Source organism: Tupaia chinensis, unplaced genomic scaffold (assembly GCF_000334495.1).
Source record: "Tupaia chinensis unplaced genomic scaffold, TupChi_1.0 Scaffold145052_1, whole genome shotgun sequence".
NCBI classification, from domain to species: Eukaryota; Metazoa; Chordata; class Mammalia; order Scandentia; family Tupaiidae; genus Tupaia; species Tupaia belangeri.
Window position 1 is genome coordinate 22,575 of NW_006204913.1, and position 19,655 is coordinate 42,229.

Consider the following 19,655-nt stretch of genomic DNA (forward strand, 5'->3'; position numbering starts at 1 on the left):
AGGGAGTCCCGGCACCGGTGTCGCGCTCGGCCGTTCGCCGGGCCAGACGTTGGGGCGGTCAGCAAATGGCGACCCAGACCCCGAGCGCGCAGACCCCTTGTCACCTGGTTTGCGGGTTTAAGCTCTGGGAAGGGGCGGACGGGTTCAATTTAGCAAACCCAGAGAACCCGGAAAGCCACCCTGGCGTTCCTGTTCGCTTTTAGAAACTTGCGTCCCTTGGGGACAAACGGGTTAAAGTCAGTCGGGGAGGCATCACCGACTGTCTCCACGGGATGAGCGAAGTTGGTAACTTTTCCATTCATGGAAGTGAGAGGCTCGTTGGCTTAGCCTCAGTCCTTATTAAAGGGAAACTTCTGATTTTCGGGCCCAAGAGGTTATTTGTGTCCTGCCCCCTGAAGAACGTTGCTGGGAGAGGGGACGGAGCGCGCACGCTGGATTCGGAGTGATCTGCAGTCAGTGTCTTTTAAAGGTGTGTATTTGGACTTACCGGGGCAGACTGGCAGAACAAAATGTTTACCATGGTTGTAGTACTCCTTTCCTCTCCCTGACTCTTGTTTTTCCTTCCAAGCTCTGTCCTAAATCCCAGATAAAAGATGCTTGGGAAGGAATTGACCTTTTATTCCATGATTACTTTGTTGACTCTGGTCCAAGATGAAGTTATTTATGGATATTCTGTGCAGATGAACTTAAAACTCTTTTAATACAAAAACCCATGCTTTCTACATTTTGCCCAAGTACTGAATTTCAATACTTTGTTGTATCCCTTAAAGATCTAGTGAATTGTATGAACAGATTTTGCATTTGCTCCTATTAAGGTTTTCCAAAGCAGTCCGGTTGTTGACAAGGCGAAAGGGAAAGGGTAGCAAAATACATGCCGTTAGGGTTTTTCTGATGGTTAGATTTCAGTGTGCAGCTTTCGCAGAATCACTCTTCTTTATGCTTAGTCACTGTTTCTCTCTACAGAAGTTTAATTGCGGATAACAGGGCGCTAACATTTTTAATTGCCAACTTGTTTTTACCTGGTACTTTCATTCGATGACATAAGCTTTTTCTGTGATTCTGGAAATGTTGTGGGTGGAGTTTTGTGAAGGTTAGAAGAGAACTGAAGTTTCCCATACTGACGAAAGTTTTTCTAGTCTAAGTGTACCAGGTATTTAATTTCAATCCAGTATTTGTCCATGCCTAGCATTATGAGACTTTTTTTAAATACAAAGTGTCCTAATGAAATATACCATTGAAAAGCAGTATATACATAATTGCTAAAATTTTAGATAATGTATACATTTTTTTTCAGACAGGTTCTTTAAGGTCATCAAAATAGATATTTGTTAATGTATATGCTGTTTGATGTGACATGTTTCTAATGTATCTATTTTAATGGGATAAGCGCCTATGCTAGTCTGTATGATTGAGGATAAACCTGAGTTCCTAATACTGCTTAGTTTGGTAAGAGGAGTTAGTCCATGAAATGGAATGGTATATTTGTAAAATTCTTTGATATGAAAGTCTTAAGTCGAGATTGCATAAAGTATTCCTTAATTTCAAATTCAATATGATGAAATAGATGAGTTTGGCCTTTGACTAGTTGCCTCTGTATTGAAGCTAACTAGATGGTAGGTACAAACAAGCATATCTCAATTAAAACCTACTCTAAAAATCTGTCACAAATATGTTTGTCTGTTTCCTGGCATGGGTAATAGTTGTATTAGGTAGTTCTTCATATGACTGTTTTTAATAAGCTTTATGCTTAAATGACCTCATATAAAAATAATTACACAAAAAGCTTAGTGAATGTAAATATGGCTGTTGTGTAAAGTGAAGTACCTTTGTTTTCTGAGAACTGCGTGTTTCTTTCCTTGTGGACACACACATGGCTGTAAACAGCCTTTGCAGACTTGTAGACTCTTTACAGAGTGATTGCCTCCAGGTCACAACCTGGAAGCCCACTCCCCCCATACCATGCTGCTGATGTTAATAAGCAGAGTTCTTCCATTTGGGTAGGTTATTTTTATCTGAGGATCAACTTGAAAAGGTTCATGCCTAAGTATTACATATGAACATAATTTCTTTTTCAAAATAAGTCTATAATTCATTTAATTAGGAAGATTGCAAGTAGTTAGGATGCATGATTTAGGATGTTATTCATGACCATATTTAAAAATTAAATATGTGTCTTTTGATTATATTACATCTATATGGATAAAAACTTAAAAAACTCTTATGTCATAAGGTCAATAATTCCATAAATTTAAAAGTCAGAATCAAAGTTTAATAAAAGAATATATATATGTATTATAGCCCATTTAGCCATTTTGAGCTGGGAGCATGTGTTTTCAGTTGGGAATTTAATATTTTCAGTTGGGAATTTAATGATAGTAATTTTTTTTAAAGAACCATTTATTTTACTTTGTTATTATTATTTATTTATTTAATTGACCAGAGTGAGAGAGAGAGAGAGAAAGAAAGGGAAAGTGAAAAAGCAAGCCTCCAGATCTGGGACTTGAACTACAGTCAGCCATGTGGGTGTCCAGTACCTTAACCACCATGCCACCTGTTGGCCCCGGCTAGTGAATGTTTCAAATCTTGTTCAGCCACCTCTGTCCCCCTTTTTTTTTTTTTTTTTTTTTTTTTTTTTTTTTTTTGCTATAGGGCACGTTTGCTCGCCACACAGACAGACAGAAACAGAGAGACAGAAAGCGAGAAATCACCCCCTGGCGGGGGCTGGTTATTCTCCTCTCGGGATCTTGGGCACGCATGCAAACGTGCCCGGCGTGAGTTGAAGCCACTGGGTTTGGGACTTGAACCATGGTCGACTACATCGGAGTCCAGCAACATAGTCATTAGGCTGACTGCTGGTCTCCTTCCTCCCTTTCTAAAAAAGAGATGAGATGCCTAATGAAGGTATAAGGCGCATGTACTCACCAGAAAGACAGAGAGACAGAAAACAAGAAATCACCCCCTAGGGGGATGGCCTTGTTGCAGTCCCTTCTTCCCCACTCTCCTCTTGGGATCTTGGGCACGCACGCACACATGCCCAGCATGAGTTTAAGCCACCGGGTCTAGGACTCAAACCATGGTCTACTACTTGCGAGTTCAGCGACATAGCCATTATGCTAACTGCTGGTCCCACTAAATGTAATATTAAGCAGTAGCTGATGGCACTTCCTATTTAGACATGCTTTTTCTTACCATGTACTTACTTGGACACCAACTCCTGCCTTTTTGTTTAAACATGGTACTTGTATATTCCGTTTTCCCCAGTAACCAGCCCTCAGGGTTGACAGGGAATTAAAATAGTGGAACAATATAAAGGTAACTGTTTCTTCCTATGCTTTTTATTATTATTAACTTTTAAGATTTTAAAATAATACGAGGTTTAAATTAACCTCCTTTGATTTACTTTTCCTTTTGATTTGCTTTTTTGATGGACCATATATTTTCCTTCATACATAATGTTTGGAATGTATCACCTACATGCTCAATAGATGTTTGAGCATCATTGACTTTTTTATGGCTGATACAGTGAAGTAATTTTGACTCACTTAGATAGTCTAATGCTAGATCTATAAGGTGGTATCTTTTCCTGGAATATGTAGTTTTCCATGAAAGTAGGTATCTCAATTTGTTTGAGGACACATTTTGTTCTTTTTTGTTATTATACTTCATGTATTTGACACAGATGAGTCTCTAGTTAAGGTAGGGTTTTAAATGCAAGGAAGAGTAGCAGGTTGAATGAAACATAGTCCTGACTCTCATGGAGCTTGTAATTTTCCTATGGAGATAGGTATTCAGCATAACTTACCATGTCGAATTGTCAGCAGCATTTTCAAGGAAAAATACAGTGTGTAATAAGCATACATAATGTGGGATTCAAATCTTGTCTTCAGGGTACATAGAAAATAACATTTAAGCTGAGACTTGAAGAGTCGAGGCTTGGGCTGGCTCCCTGGCCTGATGATTACAGCTGCCAGATTTCACGTGGCTGATCCCCTGTCCAGGTCCTAGACCCATGGCTTGAGAACCACATTGGTGGCCTGGGCATGTGTGCCCAAACTTCTGACAGGATGGAGTAATGGGAGAGAGGGGATTGCGGTGTGACCATTTCCCATGTGGGGTGCTTTCTCCCTTTTACTCTCTCTGTCAGCCTGGGGAGCACACATGCCCTCTGGCAAAATTAAGAACAATGCAGGGGCAGAGGGCGTGGGGGGGTAGGGGGGACAACCCAGAATGTGGGAATGGAAACATGTCTCTCTCTCCTCTGCCTTCCTGTCTGTCTGCCATTTGTCTGTCTGGGTCTTAAAACAGGCAGATATCAGGATCAGCCTTGAGGCAGCAAACTATTTTGAGGTTACTTTTATGAGCAGCATATTTAAAAATCATGCTTATTTGTATTTTTTTATTTACTTATTTTCTTATGTATTTTAATGAACTTGGGAAACATGGGTTTTTGTTTGTTTGTTTGTTTTTGCGGGTGTGATATCTTTTTTTTTTTGAGAGGTTTTTGCTATAGGGCGTGTGTGCTCGCCAGAAAGACAGAGAGAGACAGAGAAACAGAAAGCGGGAAATCAACCCCTGGGGGGATGGCCATGCCACAGTCCCTCCTCCATTCTCCTCCCTGGCTCTTGGGCATGCATGCACACGTGCCCGGCGTGAGTTTAAGTCGCCGGGTCCGGGACTCGAACTGCGGTCGACTACATGGGAGTCCAGCGACACAGCTGCTGTTCCTGGGGAGGTGTGTGTGTGTGTAGCTGTTTGGGGAATTGTTAAATTCATAATGGTGTTCCACTTGCTGTTACGGAACTATATATGTAAATTATTTTTTAAAACAATTTAAAATGAATATATTTAAAGGAAAGTAATATGCTGTTATAATTAGAAAGGACTCAAAAGACTTTCTTGACCACAAGGGCTGATTAAGTGTTAGAATAAACTATTGATACAAGCAGAGTTGTGTAATCTTCATTCCTTAAATAACTACTTAAAATTGGATCACCAGTTACTGAAGTGCTGCTTTAAGTTTTCATAAGTAACTACACATGTCATTGTCTGTGTATTGATCAAACAAATATTTAAATCCTAGCTCTGTGCACATTGAGTAGATGACCTTGGGCGAGTCATTTAGGCTTCCTAAACCTTTTCCTCTGGGTTAAGAGGAATAAATGATGTGATATATGTAAAGAAGGATAAAATAGTTTACATAATTAGTGCTCTCTTTTCTTCTAAATCTACTTCAATAAATAAGTATTTTGGACTCATTGCTATGACCTTTTTATTTTTGTTTTTTAAACAAATAGTTTATTCAGAGGAGAATGGTGTTAAAGAGGCTGTTTTGAAGCTTGGGAGCCTTCTACTTTTGGTCTGTCTTCGCGTTGTTGCTGTTTTTTCATTTAACCCAGAGTTTGTTGCTGTTCTATCTTAAACATCTCTGAATTACGTGATGTTTTTAAGGTGTGTTCTGCCTTGTGTGGTCATGTGATGTTGAGTACAGTAACATAAAGTGTCCCTACAAGTTCTGAAAGCAGTGGTCAGGTCTTTTGAAACTGTTTGTATTTTTAGGTTTCTCCTTTGGTAACAAACTTGTAACCTTCAGCATGTGAGCTGAAGTCAGTCTAGTTGTTGCAAAATAAAAAAGCTACAGCTGTTTTCACAATCTAGTCACTCAGTAAGATTTGTTCTAATTCTTCTAAAGTTTCTCTTTGAATGTCTGCTTTATTTACAAATGTTTGGCATCGCCAATCTGTCATTTCTTTTATTATAACTCTTAGCATGTCTGCTTTTAGTTTTTAGGTTCTACACTTAGTGATACAATTTATGAGGATTAACAATAGAAAGTATTTAATTCATAATTTCCATTTTTTTTTTTTTGGAGAGGTTTTTGCTATAGGGCGCGTGTGCTCGACAGACAGAGAGAGACATAGAGACAAAAAGTGAGAAATCACCCCCCAGGGGGGATGGTCACGCCGCAATCCCTTCTCCTCCATTCTCCTCTCGGGATCTTGGGCACGCACGCACACGCGCCCAGCGTGTGTTCTAAGCCACCGGGTCCGGGAAGCGAACCGCGGTCGACTATGTGGGAGTCCAGCAACATAGCCATTACGCTAACTGCTGGTTCCCATAATTTCCAATTTTTAAATGCAAATTTTAAAATATAGTTTTGATGTTAATACTTTCCCCGCTAGCATCATTGACCACCGTAATATCAATTCAGAACTTTCCTACTTAATCAAGAAAAGTTGTATCAGTGATTTAGGTATTCTTATTGTTATTCTAGTTTGAAGAAAATAAAGCCACAACTGGAGAAAAAGATATAACAATTTGTGGGCCTGCAGTGGCTTGTAGGTTAAAGCACTGGATCCTACATGGCTGACTCCGTAGTTCAAGTCCCTGGCCCTGCAGCTTGGAAATCATACTGGATGCTTCTGTAAGCACATGCATAAGATACTGGGAGGAGAATGGAAGAGAAAGGATTGTGGCATGGCCATCTCCCCTGGGAGGTGATTTCTCACTTTTCACATCTCTCTGTCTCTCTCTCTGGTGAGCGCATGTATCCTGTAGGAAAAACTAAAAAACAATTAGAGTAGTGGTTACTTTAGCCACATGAAACCAAGAAAGACTTTATGGAAAAATACTTCAAAGAATGAACACTCTCTCTCTCTCTCTCTCTCTCTCTCTCTTTTTTTTTACTTTAAAAAATTATTTACATTTAATTCTTCTACATATTTGTGGGGAACAGTATGGACTTTTGAAGTGTGCATGCAGAATTTGATAATCAAATTGAAGATATTACCATATTCATCATTTTCAACAAAAAAAGTATTATGATGTCTACTTATAATTTTTCAATGATTTTTTTTTCCCATAAAGCATGTATGCTTACCAGAGACAGAGAAGGGAAGTGAGAAATAACCCTCCATAGGGGATAGCCACACTACACACCCTTCTTCTCAACTCTCCTCTTGGAATTTTGAGCATGCACGCATGTATCTGGTGTGTTTTTCGAACCTCCAGTTCTGGAACTTGAACTGTGGAGTCTGCCAAATGGGATCCAGTGCCTTAAACACCATGCCACCTGCTGGTTCATGTACCTTCAATTTGTATTAGCAGTCTCAAGTACCGAAGTGAAGAAAACAGGCCAAGAATCAGTGACTTACCCAGAAAATAATTGTCTACTGCAGTGGAATTTAATTGGGAAATGTGTCATGTACTCATGGAAATACATAAAAGTAATTAACTGTGGAGATCTAGAGTTTGGAAGAGGGATCTGGGCAGGATGTGTAGAGAGTTTCCAGCATGTGGATGGTCAATAAAACTTGTGGAAAAATCGAGAATTCCCAGGCAGAATGTATAGAGTGAGCAAGAAATAGTATGTAACTCTAAGGAGGAAAAATCCTTAAAAATAAAAGATATGGAAAATCCAGAGAGATTAGAGGAAAACTACTGAAGAGTGACATCCTGAAAATGAAGGGAAGATAATAGTCTTAAAAAGGAGGAATTAGTTATCATAAGGATATAATGGCCAAAGAAGTCAAGTCTGAAAAAATTACCTTTGGATTTAATATTAAGAATCTCAGTAGAGTACTTTTAAACAGTTCTGGTTAAAATAAAGCCAGAATTAGAAGATTGAAGAGTGTATGGGAGATTAGAAGATTTTGTTTGTTTTTCTTTGGAAAGCTTGACTAAATAGGAAAAAGAATGGTAGCAAAAGGGGGGATATTATTATAGTATTACTATTTTTTGGGAGAGATTTTTTGTTTTAGGGTGCATGCATTTGCTGGAGTGACAGAAAGCAAGAAACCACCTCCCCACCCCCAGAGGGGTGATTATGCCACAATCCCTTCTCCAGTCTCCTTTCAGGATTTTGGGCATGCGCACACATGTGCCTGGGGTGAGTTTCAAGCCTCTTGAGTCCAAGACTGGAACCGCCATCAGCCATGTGGGAGTACAGCACCATAACCATTATGCCCTCTGCTGGTCCATTATTTTGGTTTTTTTTAAAGATGAAATGTTCTTTTAAGATTTTACTGCTAGTAGGAACAAACCAGTAAAGAAATTGAAGATTATAAGAAAAAATGCATTGAATAAGCTTAATAATTATAATTACTCTATTGTAGTTATGCTGTCTCTTGTTTTAGGAATAAACTTTTTTTTTCTTTGCCATAAGGCGCATGCAAGCGAGAGCGAGAGTGAGAGAGAGCAACGAGAGTGAGAGCGAGTGAGAGAGGAACGATTTCCAGGGGCAATGGTTACGCCTCACTCTCTTCTTCATTTCTTCCTCCTTTCAGGATTTTGGGCACACTTAACACAAAACATACACAGTGGTTTTTTCAAGCCTCCAGGTTTAATTCTCAAGCCCTGCAGTTGGCCACATGGGATCTAGGTTCCTTAATCATCAGGCCACCAGCTGACCTGGTATTAACTTTTCTTGATAGAAGTTATGCTGATTTTTAAAGCAGGAAATAATATTAGGTATCTATAATCCTTTCATGTTATTTTATAGATACTATTCCTCTGTGTAAAATTTTCAGTGACTTCTAATTAGCAAAAACCTTGAACTCCTTAGAAGAGCATGTAGCTCTCATCATTTGCCTCATTCCTATATGGCCCTATCTCTCACAACTACCTTGCATTTTGCCTAGAGATCCAGCTGTACTTGGAACCTGAGGTTCTTTGTCTATGTATTACCAGTTCATGTTTTCTGTTTTTGCATATGATATTACTTCTGCTTTGAATGCCTCAGTTCCTTACCAGTTTTCCTTCCCAGACTATATACTTCTCATCTATCTTTCAAGACTACTACACTTCTCTATCCCCTACCCATACTGATGATTATTTTTTCTGAGCGACCATTTTATTTCAGTCATATTGCTCACATAATAATGTGATACAGTTTTTATTCTTTGATCTCCAACTGTAGCTCCTTGAGAGGACGCACCATGACTTACTAATCTTTATGTTGCCTCACCAAGTACGGTACACAGTACAGGAGTATTTAAATAATAAGTAGATGTTTAGTGAACAGATGGATGTCGTGACCTTCGGAAGTTAAGTGATTTGCCCACAGCCACAGAGCTTCAGCTAGAACTTTTATTTTCTGGATAAATTCCCTGTATATTTTAACTAAGGCTTTTTCTGTTGACTTGTAGAATTTATTGAGACATATGTAGAAGAGATTGATATATGAAACCTTAAGTGAACTCGTATATTTAGAGGGAATATAAAAAAAAGAAGACTTCTAGTAAAGATTTGTTAAATGTGTTAATGAAATTGAGATAATTCTCTGTTAAGAATATGATGTCTCTGTAATGTGGTATACATCACTATCAGTTTAGCTGGAATTACATAGGTAAAAGCTAAAACATTCTCTGAAATATAAAAGTTAAATGATATACTAAACAGTGCTAGAATTTAAGTATCATATTGTGTAACTTTTGCCTTTTTAGCCACATTATTATATGGTATATAAAAATGAATCTTTCTGAACTTTTTAAAGTAATAAATTGTTACTTGACTCAAAATATTTAAGTTCTTTCAAGATTTATCATGTGTAAAGTTATATAGTTAAATACATTTATTTTATATGTTTCATCCTAAAATAAACCAAGATATATTAGTGGTTTGATTTATATTGTTATACAATTTTGAAAAGTCAACCATCTTTTTCCTAACTTCTTATCTTTTTCCATTTGAACAATTAGAGCTGGACTGGCCATCATGGAGGAGGAGCTGCAGCACTCGCACTGTGTGAATTGTGTCAGTAGACGATGTATGACCAGACCAGAGCCTGGGATTTCCTGTGATTTGATTGGTTGTCCATTGGTTTGTGGAGCAGTTTTCCATTCTTGTAAAGCTGATGAGCATCGACTTTTATGTCCATTTGAACGAGTGCCTTGCTTAAACAATGACTTTGGATGTCCATTTACCATGGCCCGAAATAAAGTTGCTGAACATCTGGAGATATGTCCTGCAAGTGTGGTGTGTTGTACTATGGAATGGAACCGATGGCCAGTTAGTTATGCAGACCGGAAATCATATGAAAATCTAAGCAGAGATGTTGATGAAGTGGCGCAATTAGATATGGCCTTGGCCCTTCAAGACCAAAGGATGCTCTTAGAATCTCTCAAAGTAGCTACCATGATGTCAAAAGCAAGTGATAAAGTATCTGAGCCTAGAGAACAAATCTCAGTTAAATCAAGTGTCTCAGAAATACCACATACTAATGGTTTGGTTTCTGTTGATGAAGAATCTTACGGTGCACTTTATCAAGCTACTGTAGAAACCACCAGAAGTTTGGCTGCTGCTTTAGATATCCTGAATACTGCCACAAGAGACATTGGCATGTTAAGTACAAGTCTTTGTGCTTCCCCAAATAAAATGGATGAAGAACAGAATGCCAGAGAAAGCTTACAGGATAGAAACTTAAAAGACCAGGACCATCTTTTTGAGGAAGAGATAGGAGCAGCAGGTGGAATTGATTTTAATGACTCAAGTCAGAATGCCCAGTTTGAACAAAATGGCTCAAGTGATTTATTATGTGACTTGAATACAAGTTCACATGGTACTTCTGCTCTTTGTAATGGCTTTTCTTTGGAAAATATATGTACCCAGGTCATAGAACAGAATCCGAATTTACATGGTGATTCAAAACAGAATACATTAACAAATGGAGAATGTGTGTTATCAGATGGCACTTCAACACCTTCCAGTCCACTTTCAGTAGCAGCACAACTTAGGGAAGTAATACCACCCAATGCTTTGCCTAATGGTACAGTTCAGCATATCCTCATGCCAGATAATGAGGATGAAGGAGGATTGTATTGGAGAAAAGTAGACTTAGGGGACTTGAGGAATGTGGATGTCTTATCTTTCAGTCATGTTCCATCATTCAAATTCCTTTCTAATTCATGTTGGTCTAAGCCAAAAGAAGATAAAGCAGTAGATACATCAGATTTGGAAGTTGCAGAAGATCCCATGGGCCTCCAAGGAATAGATCTGATCACAGCAGCATTACTCTTTTGTCTAGGAGATTCTCCAGGTGGGAGGGGTATATCTGATAGTCGCATGGTGGATGTTTATCACATTGACTTTGGGACTCAGACTTTTTCACTTCCATCTGCAATATTAGCTACAAATACAATGGTTGGGGAAATCGCTTCAGCTTCAGCCTGTGATCATGCCAATCCACAGCTTTCAAATCCTAGTCCTTTTCAGACACTTGGGCTGGATTTAGTGTTGGAATGTGTTGCTAGATACCAACCTAAGCAGCGTTCAATGTTTACCTTTGTGTGTGGACAGTTATTTAGAAGAAAGGAATTTTCTTCACACTTTAAGAATGTACATGGTGACATTCATGCTGGACTCAATGGCTGGATGGAACAGAGATGTCCTTTAGCTTATTATGGTTGTACCTATTCTCAGCGTAGATTTTGTCCGTCAACACAAGGAGCAAAGATCATACATGACCGCCATTTGAGGTCATTTGGAGTTCAGCCGTGTGTGTCTACAGTATTAGTAGAGCCTGCTAGAAACTGTGTGTTGGGATTGCATAGTGACCATCTAAGTGGTCTTCCTTTTGAGGTCCTGCAGCATATTGCAGGCTTTCTTGATGGCTTCAGTTTATGCCAGCTCTCACGAGTATCCAGGTTAATGAGGGACGTGTGTGGCAGTCTCCTTCAGTCTCGTGGAATGGTCATATTGCAGTGGGGGAAAAAGAAATATCCAGAAGGAAACTCATCTTGGCAAATAAAAGAAAAGGTTAGTTTAATCTTAATTGTCTTTACCTATTATTTGATACAAAGTAGGCACTTAATGCTGCTGAATTAATACAATTAATTGACCATGTAAGTTGACCATGTAAGACATACTGAGTAAATATGATGACAGACTTTGTATTAATAATAGATAATGAACTAAGAGAGTTAGAATTGCTTGTCATAATCATAGATTTTCTGCAGATTTCTTAGAATTCGATTCTAATCTAACATGGCAAGGGCCAGTTCTGTTTCTTCAAAAGAGCAGTTTTATATCCAATCAATTCTACTATACCAAGTCTTTATTTAGGTCCATTTTACCATCTGCTAATTTGAGCTCCATGTGAAACAATTTTCATTTTAAGACAGTGGGGGAAGCAAGCAGTAGAGGAAACACTTTCTTTTCCTGCTTCAGTTGTCACTTTTTCTCCATTCTTAGTGATTTCTCTTTTAGAAATTATTTCAGGTAGAACCGAAAGAGATGGAAAAAAGTTCTGAGTACCACAGTAACACTAGTAACTGACCAATGCAGTATTTGGGGGTAGAGAACATAAATGCCAAAGAGAGGTAAGAGTGGGAGAGTAGGATTTGATAAGGTTGGTGGGGACGCTGGGTTTTGTACAGTACAAAGGAGTGATGCATACTGGGAACTCGAGTTGGAGTTTTAGGTAGACCTGAACAAATCTGGCTCTACCGTTTTCTTTGTGTTATACCCTATTTTTACCCAGCTTCTCTTTAAAGCACTGTCCAATAGAAACTAGAAGGTATCTTTGATTGAAATGATTTTTCATTTTGGTACACTTAAAATATGAAACTTCACATTTAATAAAGTGGAAACCAGTTTTTTAAAAAGTAGAAACAATTTTGATAAATTTTTTTCATTACACAGCATTCAAATTTCAACTTACTTTGTTATTAGCACCCTACATGTTTTAGAGATGTTTTTCATTTGAGAACATTTATAATATAAAACTTTACATTTTATAAAGTGGAAGCGATTTTTATAATTTTACCCTTTGATTTTTCTCTTTTACTCATTGGTTCAGTTTTTCAGAATTTTGCATCTACTTTTGTTCTTCTAGGGCTTTGACCAGTAAATGAAAATAAATGATTTTGTAATTTTTTCCCCAAAAAAGGAATTCTGGTGGCAGAAAGTTCAACCCGTTGTGTCTGTGTGTGTCTGTGTGTGTGTGTGTGTGTGTGTATGTATATGTATATTATTAAATAATTCTTACACTGTTGCTGTAGGGTTTAAAACTTCTTTTAATATTTGTCTTTACCCTTGGGGTAGAGATAAAACAGTTAATACTTTTCATAATCTCATCATTTCTTACCTCTTTAGTTTCCTCTTGTCACTTTATTCTCCACCTATGTTGATTTACTTAAAGTTCCTTGGTCTTTCCTCCCTCAGGGAATTTGAATATGCTATCTCTAACACTCACATTTGAACAGTCACAGTATCCTAGACAGTGTACATTGGTATTTTTTTATTTTTAATTGCCAGAGAAAAGGCACTCTCATGGTAACACTGCAGGACTTTGTCTTTCATTCCTCTATCCCCTCAAAATCTTGGGTATGCACTTGTGTACACTAGACTAGTGTTTTTAAAGTTGCTGGGGCTGTGATTCATACAAAGGTTGGCCATGGGATCTGGCCCCTATGCACAGGCTTAACTGTTAGCTTTTTATTAGTACTTTAATTTATTTAATCTGCTGTTCCCATTTTACAGAGAAAACAGAAGTGTCTTGTCCAGCTAATAGATTCAGACCTAGGGAGGGAGCCTGTGCTCTTCATCTTGAGCTTATGCTCTTTATCTTCTTGCCTTGTCATATCTACTTTGCAGGTCTGTCTGTCTTACCCATAAATCCTCTTGCAGCCCCCACCCTGAAGCCTTCAGGCAGGTACACAACTCTGTGTTCCCACAGTGTTCCCATTTTATAATGCTACCAAAGCATTGACCGTGCTGCTTTTGTTTTTGTTTTGTTTTGTTTTCTGCCATAGGGCACATACACTCACTGGAGAGAGAGACACAGATGGGGAAAGTGAGAAATCACCCCCTTTTCTTCCATTCTCCTCCTGGGATTTTGGGCACAGACTCATACATGCCTGGCATGAATTTCAAGCCACTAGGTCCAGGACTGGAACTGTAGTCAGACATGTGGGAGGCCAGTGCCTTAACCTCCATACCACCTGCCTGCCCCTACCATGCAGGTTTGAAATTCATTGATAAATCCTCAGTTTCAGTCATTAAACTATGGAATTCCTTGAGAAGTAGGTCTCTGGGAAACAAAATATCTACTGCTTAGCATAGCACCTCCTATATATAGTAAGCGCTAAGTCAGTACTTGATGGATATTTGAATGAAAGATTGACCCATTACTGAGTTGTTTTATCATGAACAGGTGGAAGTTTTCCATTTATTTCTTTCTGCTTGCTTTTCTTGAGTTTATTTCATCAGACTCTTAATAGTCATGTGAAAGTGGAGGCAGCCTGCCACTACTGAATCTTTCAGTTGATTCATTCTGCCCTGACTTAAAGGGAACTTGTAATCCTCCTATAGCTTTGTGGGCATCAGAACTGTACGGAACTGACTCCTGGGACGTTACTCCATATAGGGTAGTTGAGCATAAACCCTTAAAAGTGAACAATGGTGACTCTGTTGCCAGCTGAAAAATAGTTGTGTTCCTACAGAATTTGAAGACCATCCTAGAAAGTTATTACCATCTTTTCCTGAATAGTAGTAATGAGAGCTGAGGGCTTCCCCACATTTAGTGCCCCTTCCTAGAGTATCTGCTGTTGGTTATATAGTCATTGTTCTTTAACCAGACATTTGCCTGTTGATGAGCTGACGAGGACACCTACACTGTCCTGCCCCATTCATGCTTGTTACACCAGCTGGTCTTCTTTGTATTGTTTGTTACTTATGTTCAGGTAGTGTTATATGTTATTTCTTTATTTATTATTTTAGAGTTGTTTGCCTTAGAGCATGTGTGTTTGCTGGAGGGAGACAGAGACAGAAGGAAAGTGAGAAATTAGCCCCCAGGGGGACAGTCACACCACAGTCCCTTTTCCTCCATTCTACTCTCAGGATCTTAGACACACACATGCACATGCCCAGTGTGAATTTCAAGCCACAGGGTATAGGACTCAACTGCAGTAGACTGTGTGGGAGTCCAGAAGTGTAAGCACTACACTACCTGCTGGGCCTGCTTTATATTTTCATTTATAAAGATGAGAGGGGCCATTGCTGGACTAGTAAAGATGGACTGGAGCTGCTGAGTAGGCAAAAAGAGGAGTAGACCCTATTTTTACCAGCAGACACAGGAATGGGGATGGCAGGTGAATATTTTACCTGGAAACACATTTTACAATGATATGGACTAAAATGAGATTAATTTTATGAAGTTCTTTCTATATAAATTTTCAGAAATACTTTGAACAAATCTAAGTACCTAATGTCCTGACATCCTACTACCTTCCTTTAGTATTTAAGAATAATACAGAGAAAGATAAGCTACCTTAGTGCACACTATTCCAGGGTATTTTTTAGTATATTTCATATGGAATGGGGAAAAACCCTAGAAGAAAAAAAGAACACTTGTACTGTCAATAATTTTTAGACTGGATAGGATGAAAGAATAGCGTGAAATATATATTTTAGGAAGTGGTTCTGAATTTATGAGGTTATGATTTTTTAAATTATTTAATAAGACCGGCTACATGTGATTTTTTTAATGTTGCATTTAATCTTTTTTCTTTTTGATTATTTATTGAAATTATAATGTCATGGAAGTGATTTCTCTTTTAAATATTTGGCAAACACATTTGTATGCAAATAGATTTACTGCTATTTAATTTTGTAGCTAACTGCTTGAAACTTTATATTGATGTTTCTTTAACAGTAGAAATGTATGCAGTTAGAGGAAGTGTGTTTGACTATAAATAGATTTGTTTAAATCTGAAGTAGAATTTTCTTCCAGGTATGGCGATTCAGTACTGCATTTTGTTCTGTTAATGAATGGAAGTTTGCTGACATCCTAAGCATGGCTGACCACTTGAAGAAATGCAGTTACAATATTGTAGAGAAGCGGGAGGAAGCCATCCCATTGCCGTGTATGTGTGTGACACGCGAGCTTACTAAAGAAGGACGATCACTGCGCTCTGTGTTAAAACCTGTACTTTAAAACTGTGACTTCACTTGCACAGATATGCAAGCACCTAGTATAATTTCCTTGTAACATGTGACACTTTATTAATGTATTAAAGATTACAACTAGCTAAATTTATTGTCACTATGTATATAATGTTTTGAAGTGACATATATTTTTATAAAGTACTGTTTAGTTGGGAAAAACATTGCCTTAATGTTTGAAATGTGTGAAATCTTTGGAACTTGCTGTACAGGGTGATTTAATTTTTAGCCACATTTTTCAGAGTTAGTATTTTTAATGGTGTGCATATTTTGGTTCTTAAACTTTTGCTTTTTAAACTAGCAAGATCCTGACCAAACAAGTTATTCCTCCTATTTTCTGTGGGTTGCCACCCATACGATCAAAAAGCAAAACTTTGCTTCAAATTTTTACAGCATTTTTTTAAGCAAAAACATCAGTTGCTTAAGCACTGCCATAAGATTGTGATAAAGTTTTAATATCCTACTGCTCCCCTTATACAGTTGTTGAGGCATAGGTGATCTCACATATTAATAAATAATAGTTCAAATCATGACTATTTGACCATTTATCAATTTTTTAAAAATCCACAAATGTGTTTTCATTTTATCTACTTACAACTCTTTAAACAGAGTGTGACCATATGCAGGTTCCTTTTTTGTTAGATGCCATTATATCCAAAGACTCATGCAGCATATTGATGACAGGTCACAGCCAAAACAAAAAAGCAAGCCTGTGAATTTACCGTAATTTGAAACTGCACATGGTATTAGGTATTTGCTAAGTATTTAAAGTTTGAGAAGAAAAATATACCTCATTTGAGTCTGAATTGGGCATATCGTATGAATAAATTTGAAATATTCTGAATGCAAAGGGCTTAACTTTTTTTCATAAGCATTTAAAATGTTTGCCTTTTCATGTTTATGAAAATTTCAACTATGTTCTTTTAAGAAATTTAAAAATGTGAAATTTGGAATCTTCCTTGTTAAGATGACAATCATGTAAGAACCTGTTTTGGTCGACAGTCTAACTAGTAGCTTGTAGACTTCTCTACCAAGTAAGTAAGAATGGTATCTTTGTGTAAAGATCAAGGTGTGATAGAAAAATATTCAAAGACCTATTCTTGAAGTATTTTACTACAGTTTTACATTGATTTATACTGTTACTAATCCAATGTGGTCAGTTTTTAAAAATGAATTTATCATTGTTTAAAAATAAATTGCAAAGAGGAGGACATGTACTTAAATAATTTGTCTTAAGTAAATTCTAGCATTTGGTAGTCTAAAATGGTGACAAGTTACCTTGTTACAAATGTCAAAACTATTGTGTCTTTTTTTCTTTCCACATTTATTCCTGAGAATACGCTATGGTTACTATGTTTTTTATTTCCTTTTATGGCAATCAGGCTGGGCATAGGCGTTCCTTGGGCATTAGGAAATTCTGAACTACTTAAGCTTTGTTTTGGTTGGATCAAGTCCTTATTATAGTTGAAAAACACAACATTAAAGCCTAATCAATTGTTTTGCCTCACCTGTCAGTTAAGTGAGTAGAATACTTTTTTCTCAGTGCTTAAACTTTCTTTTTCAATTGTGAGAACGAATTATAAAGTCTCACATTCAGAGAAAAAGCCAGAAATATCAAATACTGTAAAATGTAACTGCCTTTTAAAGTTTTGCTGAAGAATGTGTCTATGGTTAGGATAGCACAAACATTAACTTTGTGTTTTATGGTTGTGCTTTTTAAAATCCATGGTTTTTTTAGTTTAGACTTCTTGTTTCCACACATCAGCTGTTTAACTTTTTTTTCACTTTATATTTCTTTCCACATCTTTTGCTATTTTCTTATTTGTTATGCCACCATACTATTTTGTTAAAATGTTTTCTTTGTGCAACATTTGTTCAAGTTCTAATAAAATTAATGCTTTCCCTTTATGTGACTCAGTAACTTAAAAAGAAAAACTTGCATTAAATAAATTTAAAATACTTGTTTGACAAATTCCAAACACAATCACACTGTTTCTGTAATGTAGATTTTCTGCATGGTGTAGGATTTGCTTATCATTGCTCAATCATGTTCTGGTGAACATAAAAAATATTTTTTTAATATGAAAAACTCATTATTTAGCTTTCTCTGAACCCCTCCAATGACTTGAAAATAGTCCTACTTAGGGGTATTGAGAGCATGATTATCTCTAAAGTTTGTAATAGGAACCATCTGTCTAGCCTCCTTAAGTATGAAAAATTTTGTACATTGGCCTTGTCAATCATCATTTGAGAAGTCTGTTGATGTCTTTGCTAACCAGCAAGATAAAGGGCTAGCATCAGGATGGAGGGAAAAATCTGAAGTCACTTTTGTCCTCTGCCTCTTTTCCCAATACAAGTTTAGCATCCCTTGGCCAAAATGCTTAGGACCAGAAGAGATTCAAGTCTTGAATTTTTTCAAATTTTGTAATATCTACATATACATAATGAGATTACTTGAAATGGAACCCAAGTCTAAACATAAAATTCATTTATGTTTCATAAAGACCTTGTTCACATACCTGAAAAGTAATTTTATACAATATTTTTATTGTAGTATTTTAAAGACTGTGACCAGTCTTCCAAGGTCGGCTGTGGACTTTTCCGTTTGTGTCATATGGGTACTGAAAAAGTGCCAGATTTGGGAGCATTTCAGATTTTCAGGTTAGGATGCTCAACCAGTATTGCCTGTTACTTCATATCTATCTATTCTTTCTTTTTCATTGGCTTTTAAGATTCACAGGTCACAGTAGCATCAGCATCACCAGGAAATTTTTTAGAAATGCAGATTCTGGGGCCTCTTCTCAGATTTAGGGATACGAAGACTCTTTTTAACAAGGTCCTCAGGTGATTCTGATGCACAGTACGTAAACTTAGAGGAAAACCTGGATGTGCCAGCTGTTCTCTGATGTGTTATTGGAGTGGATTTGTGTGTGTATGTACATGTATGTAATCCAAAATTAAGAATATTGATAATTTATTGATATTAATGGTTACATTAAGTATTTTTTGTCCATAGACATGTGGCAATACATTGGGTACTATGGAGGTTGGACTTTTCAAAAAACTAGTGTTTACTAGTATTTCAAATGTCTAATATTTCACTAGCAATTTTCATTTGTTTACTTAATTGCAGTGCAAATTTTAGTTTATTAGAACTAACATTTAGCTTAGTCATCTTATTCTATTATTTAGTGGTTGCAGAGTCCTGTGAACATGATAGATTTTTAAGATAAGCAAAGAGTGTAGATGTAGACAATATGGGATTAAATCAGACAAACTACTTGTAGGGATCCTTTCACCCTATTAAGAAGAGACCTTGAAGATTGGATTCCTGGTTATCTGTATAATAGACTCTTTTTTGATCTTCAGCCCTGTGCTGCATATCCCATCAATGTTGTTCCTGTTACTACTTGTCCCTTAACATTGGCTATCACAGTCTTAATCATGTTGAAGATATGGTAGTTTATATTGATAACAGATTTTCCCTGTGGATATCTGACTAGTTTTAGGTGTTTGGAAGCAAAACAGATGTCTGCATCTTGCGTTCCCACCTAAAAAAGCATGGCGTTGATTCATTTTTTAAATTAAGGAGAAGTTATTCAAACATTTCTTTAAAGGTGTTTGTTTCATGTGTGGTAATACCACTTTGGAAGGTGTGTGATGGGAATCTACCACCTTACTTAAAAGTGTAGCTGAAAAAAACAGTGGGTTTTTTG

General features: G+C 37.2%; 1 protein-coding gene across 1 annotated transcript; it reads left to right on the plus strand.

The window, feature by feature from the left end:
• The first annotated feature begins 6 nt into the window (after nucleotides 1-6).
• Nucleotides 7-17,847, plus strand: FBXO30 (F-box protein 30). Its single transcript, XM_006167746.3, has 3 exons — nucleotides 7-469; nucleotides 9,696-11,751; nucleotides 15,728-17,847. The coding sequence occupies exons 2-3, from the start codon at nucleotides 9,712-9,714 to the stop codon at nucleotides 15,929-15,931; spliced, it is 2,244 nt and encodes a 747-aa protein (XP_006167808.1). The 5' UTR covers nucleotides 7-469; nucleotides 9,696-9,711; the 3' UTR covers nucleotides 15,932-17,847.
• Nucleotides 17,848-19,655: the final 1,808 nt, after the last annotated feature.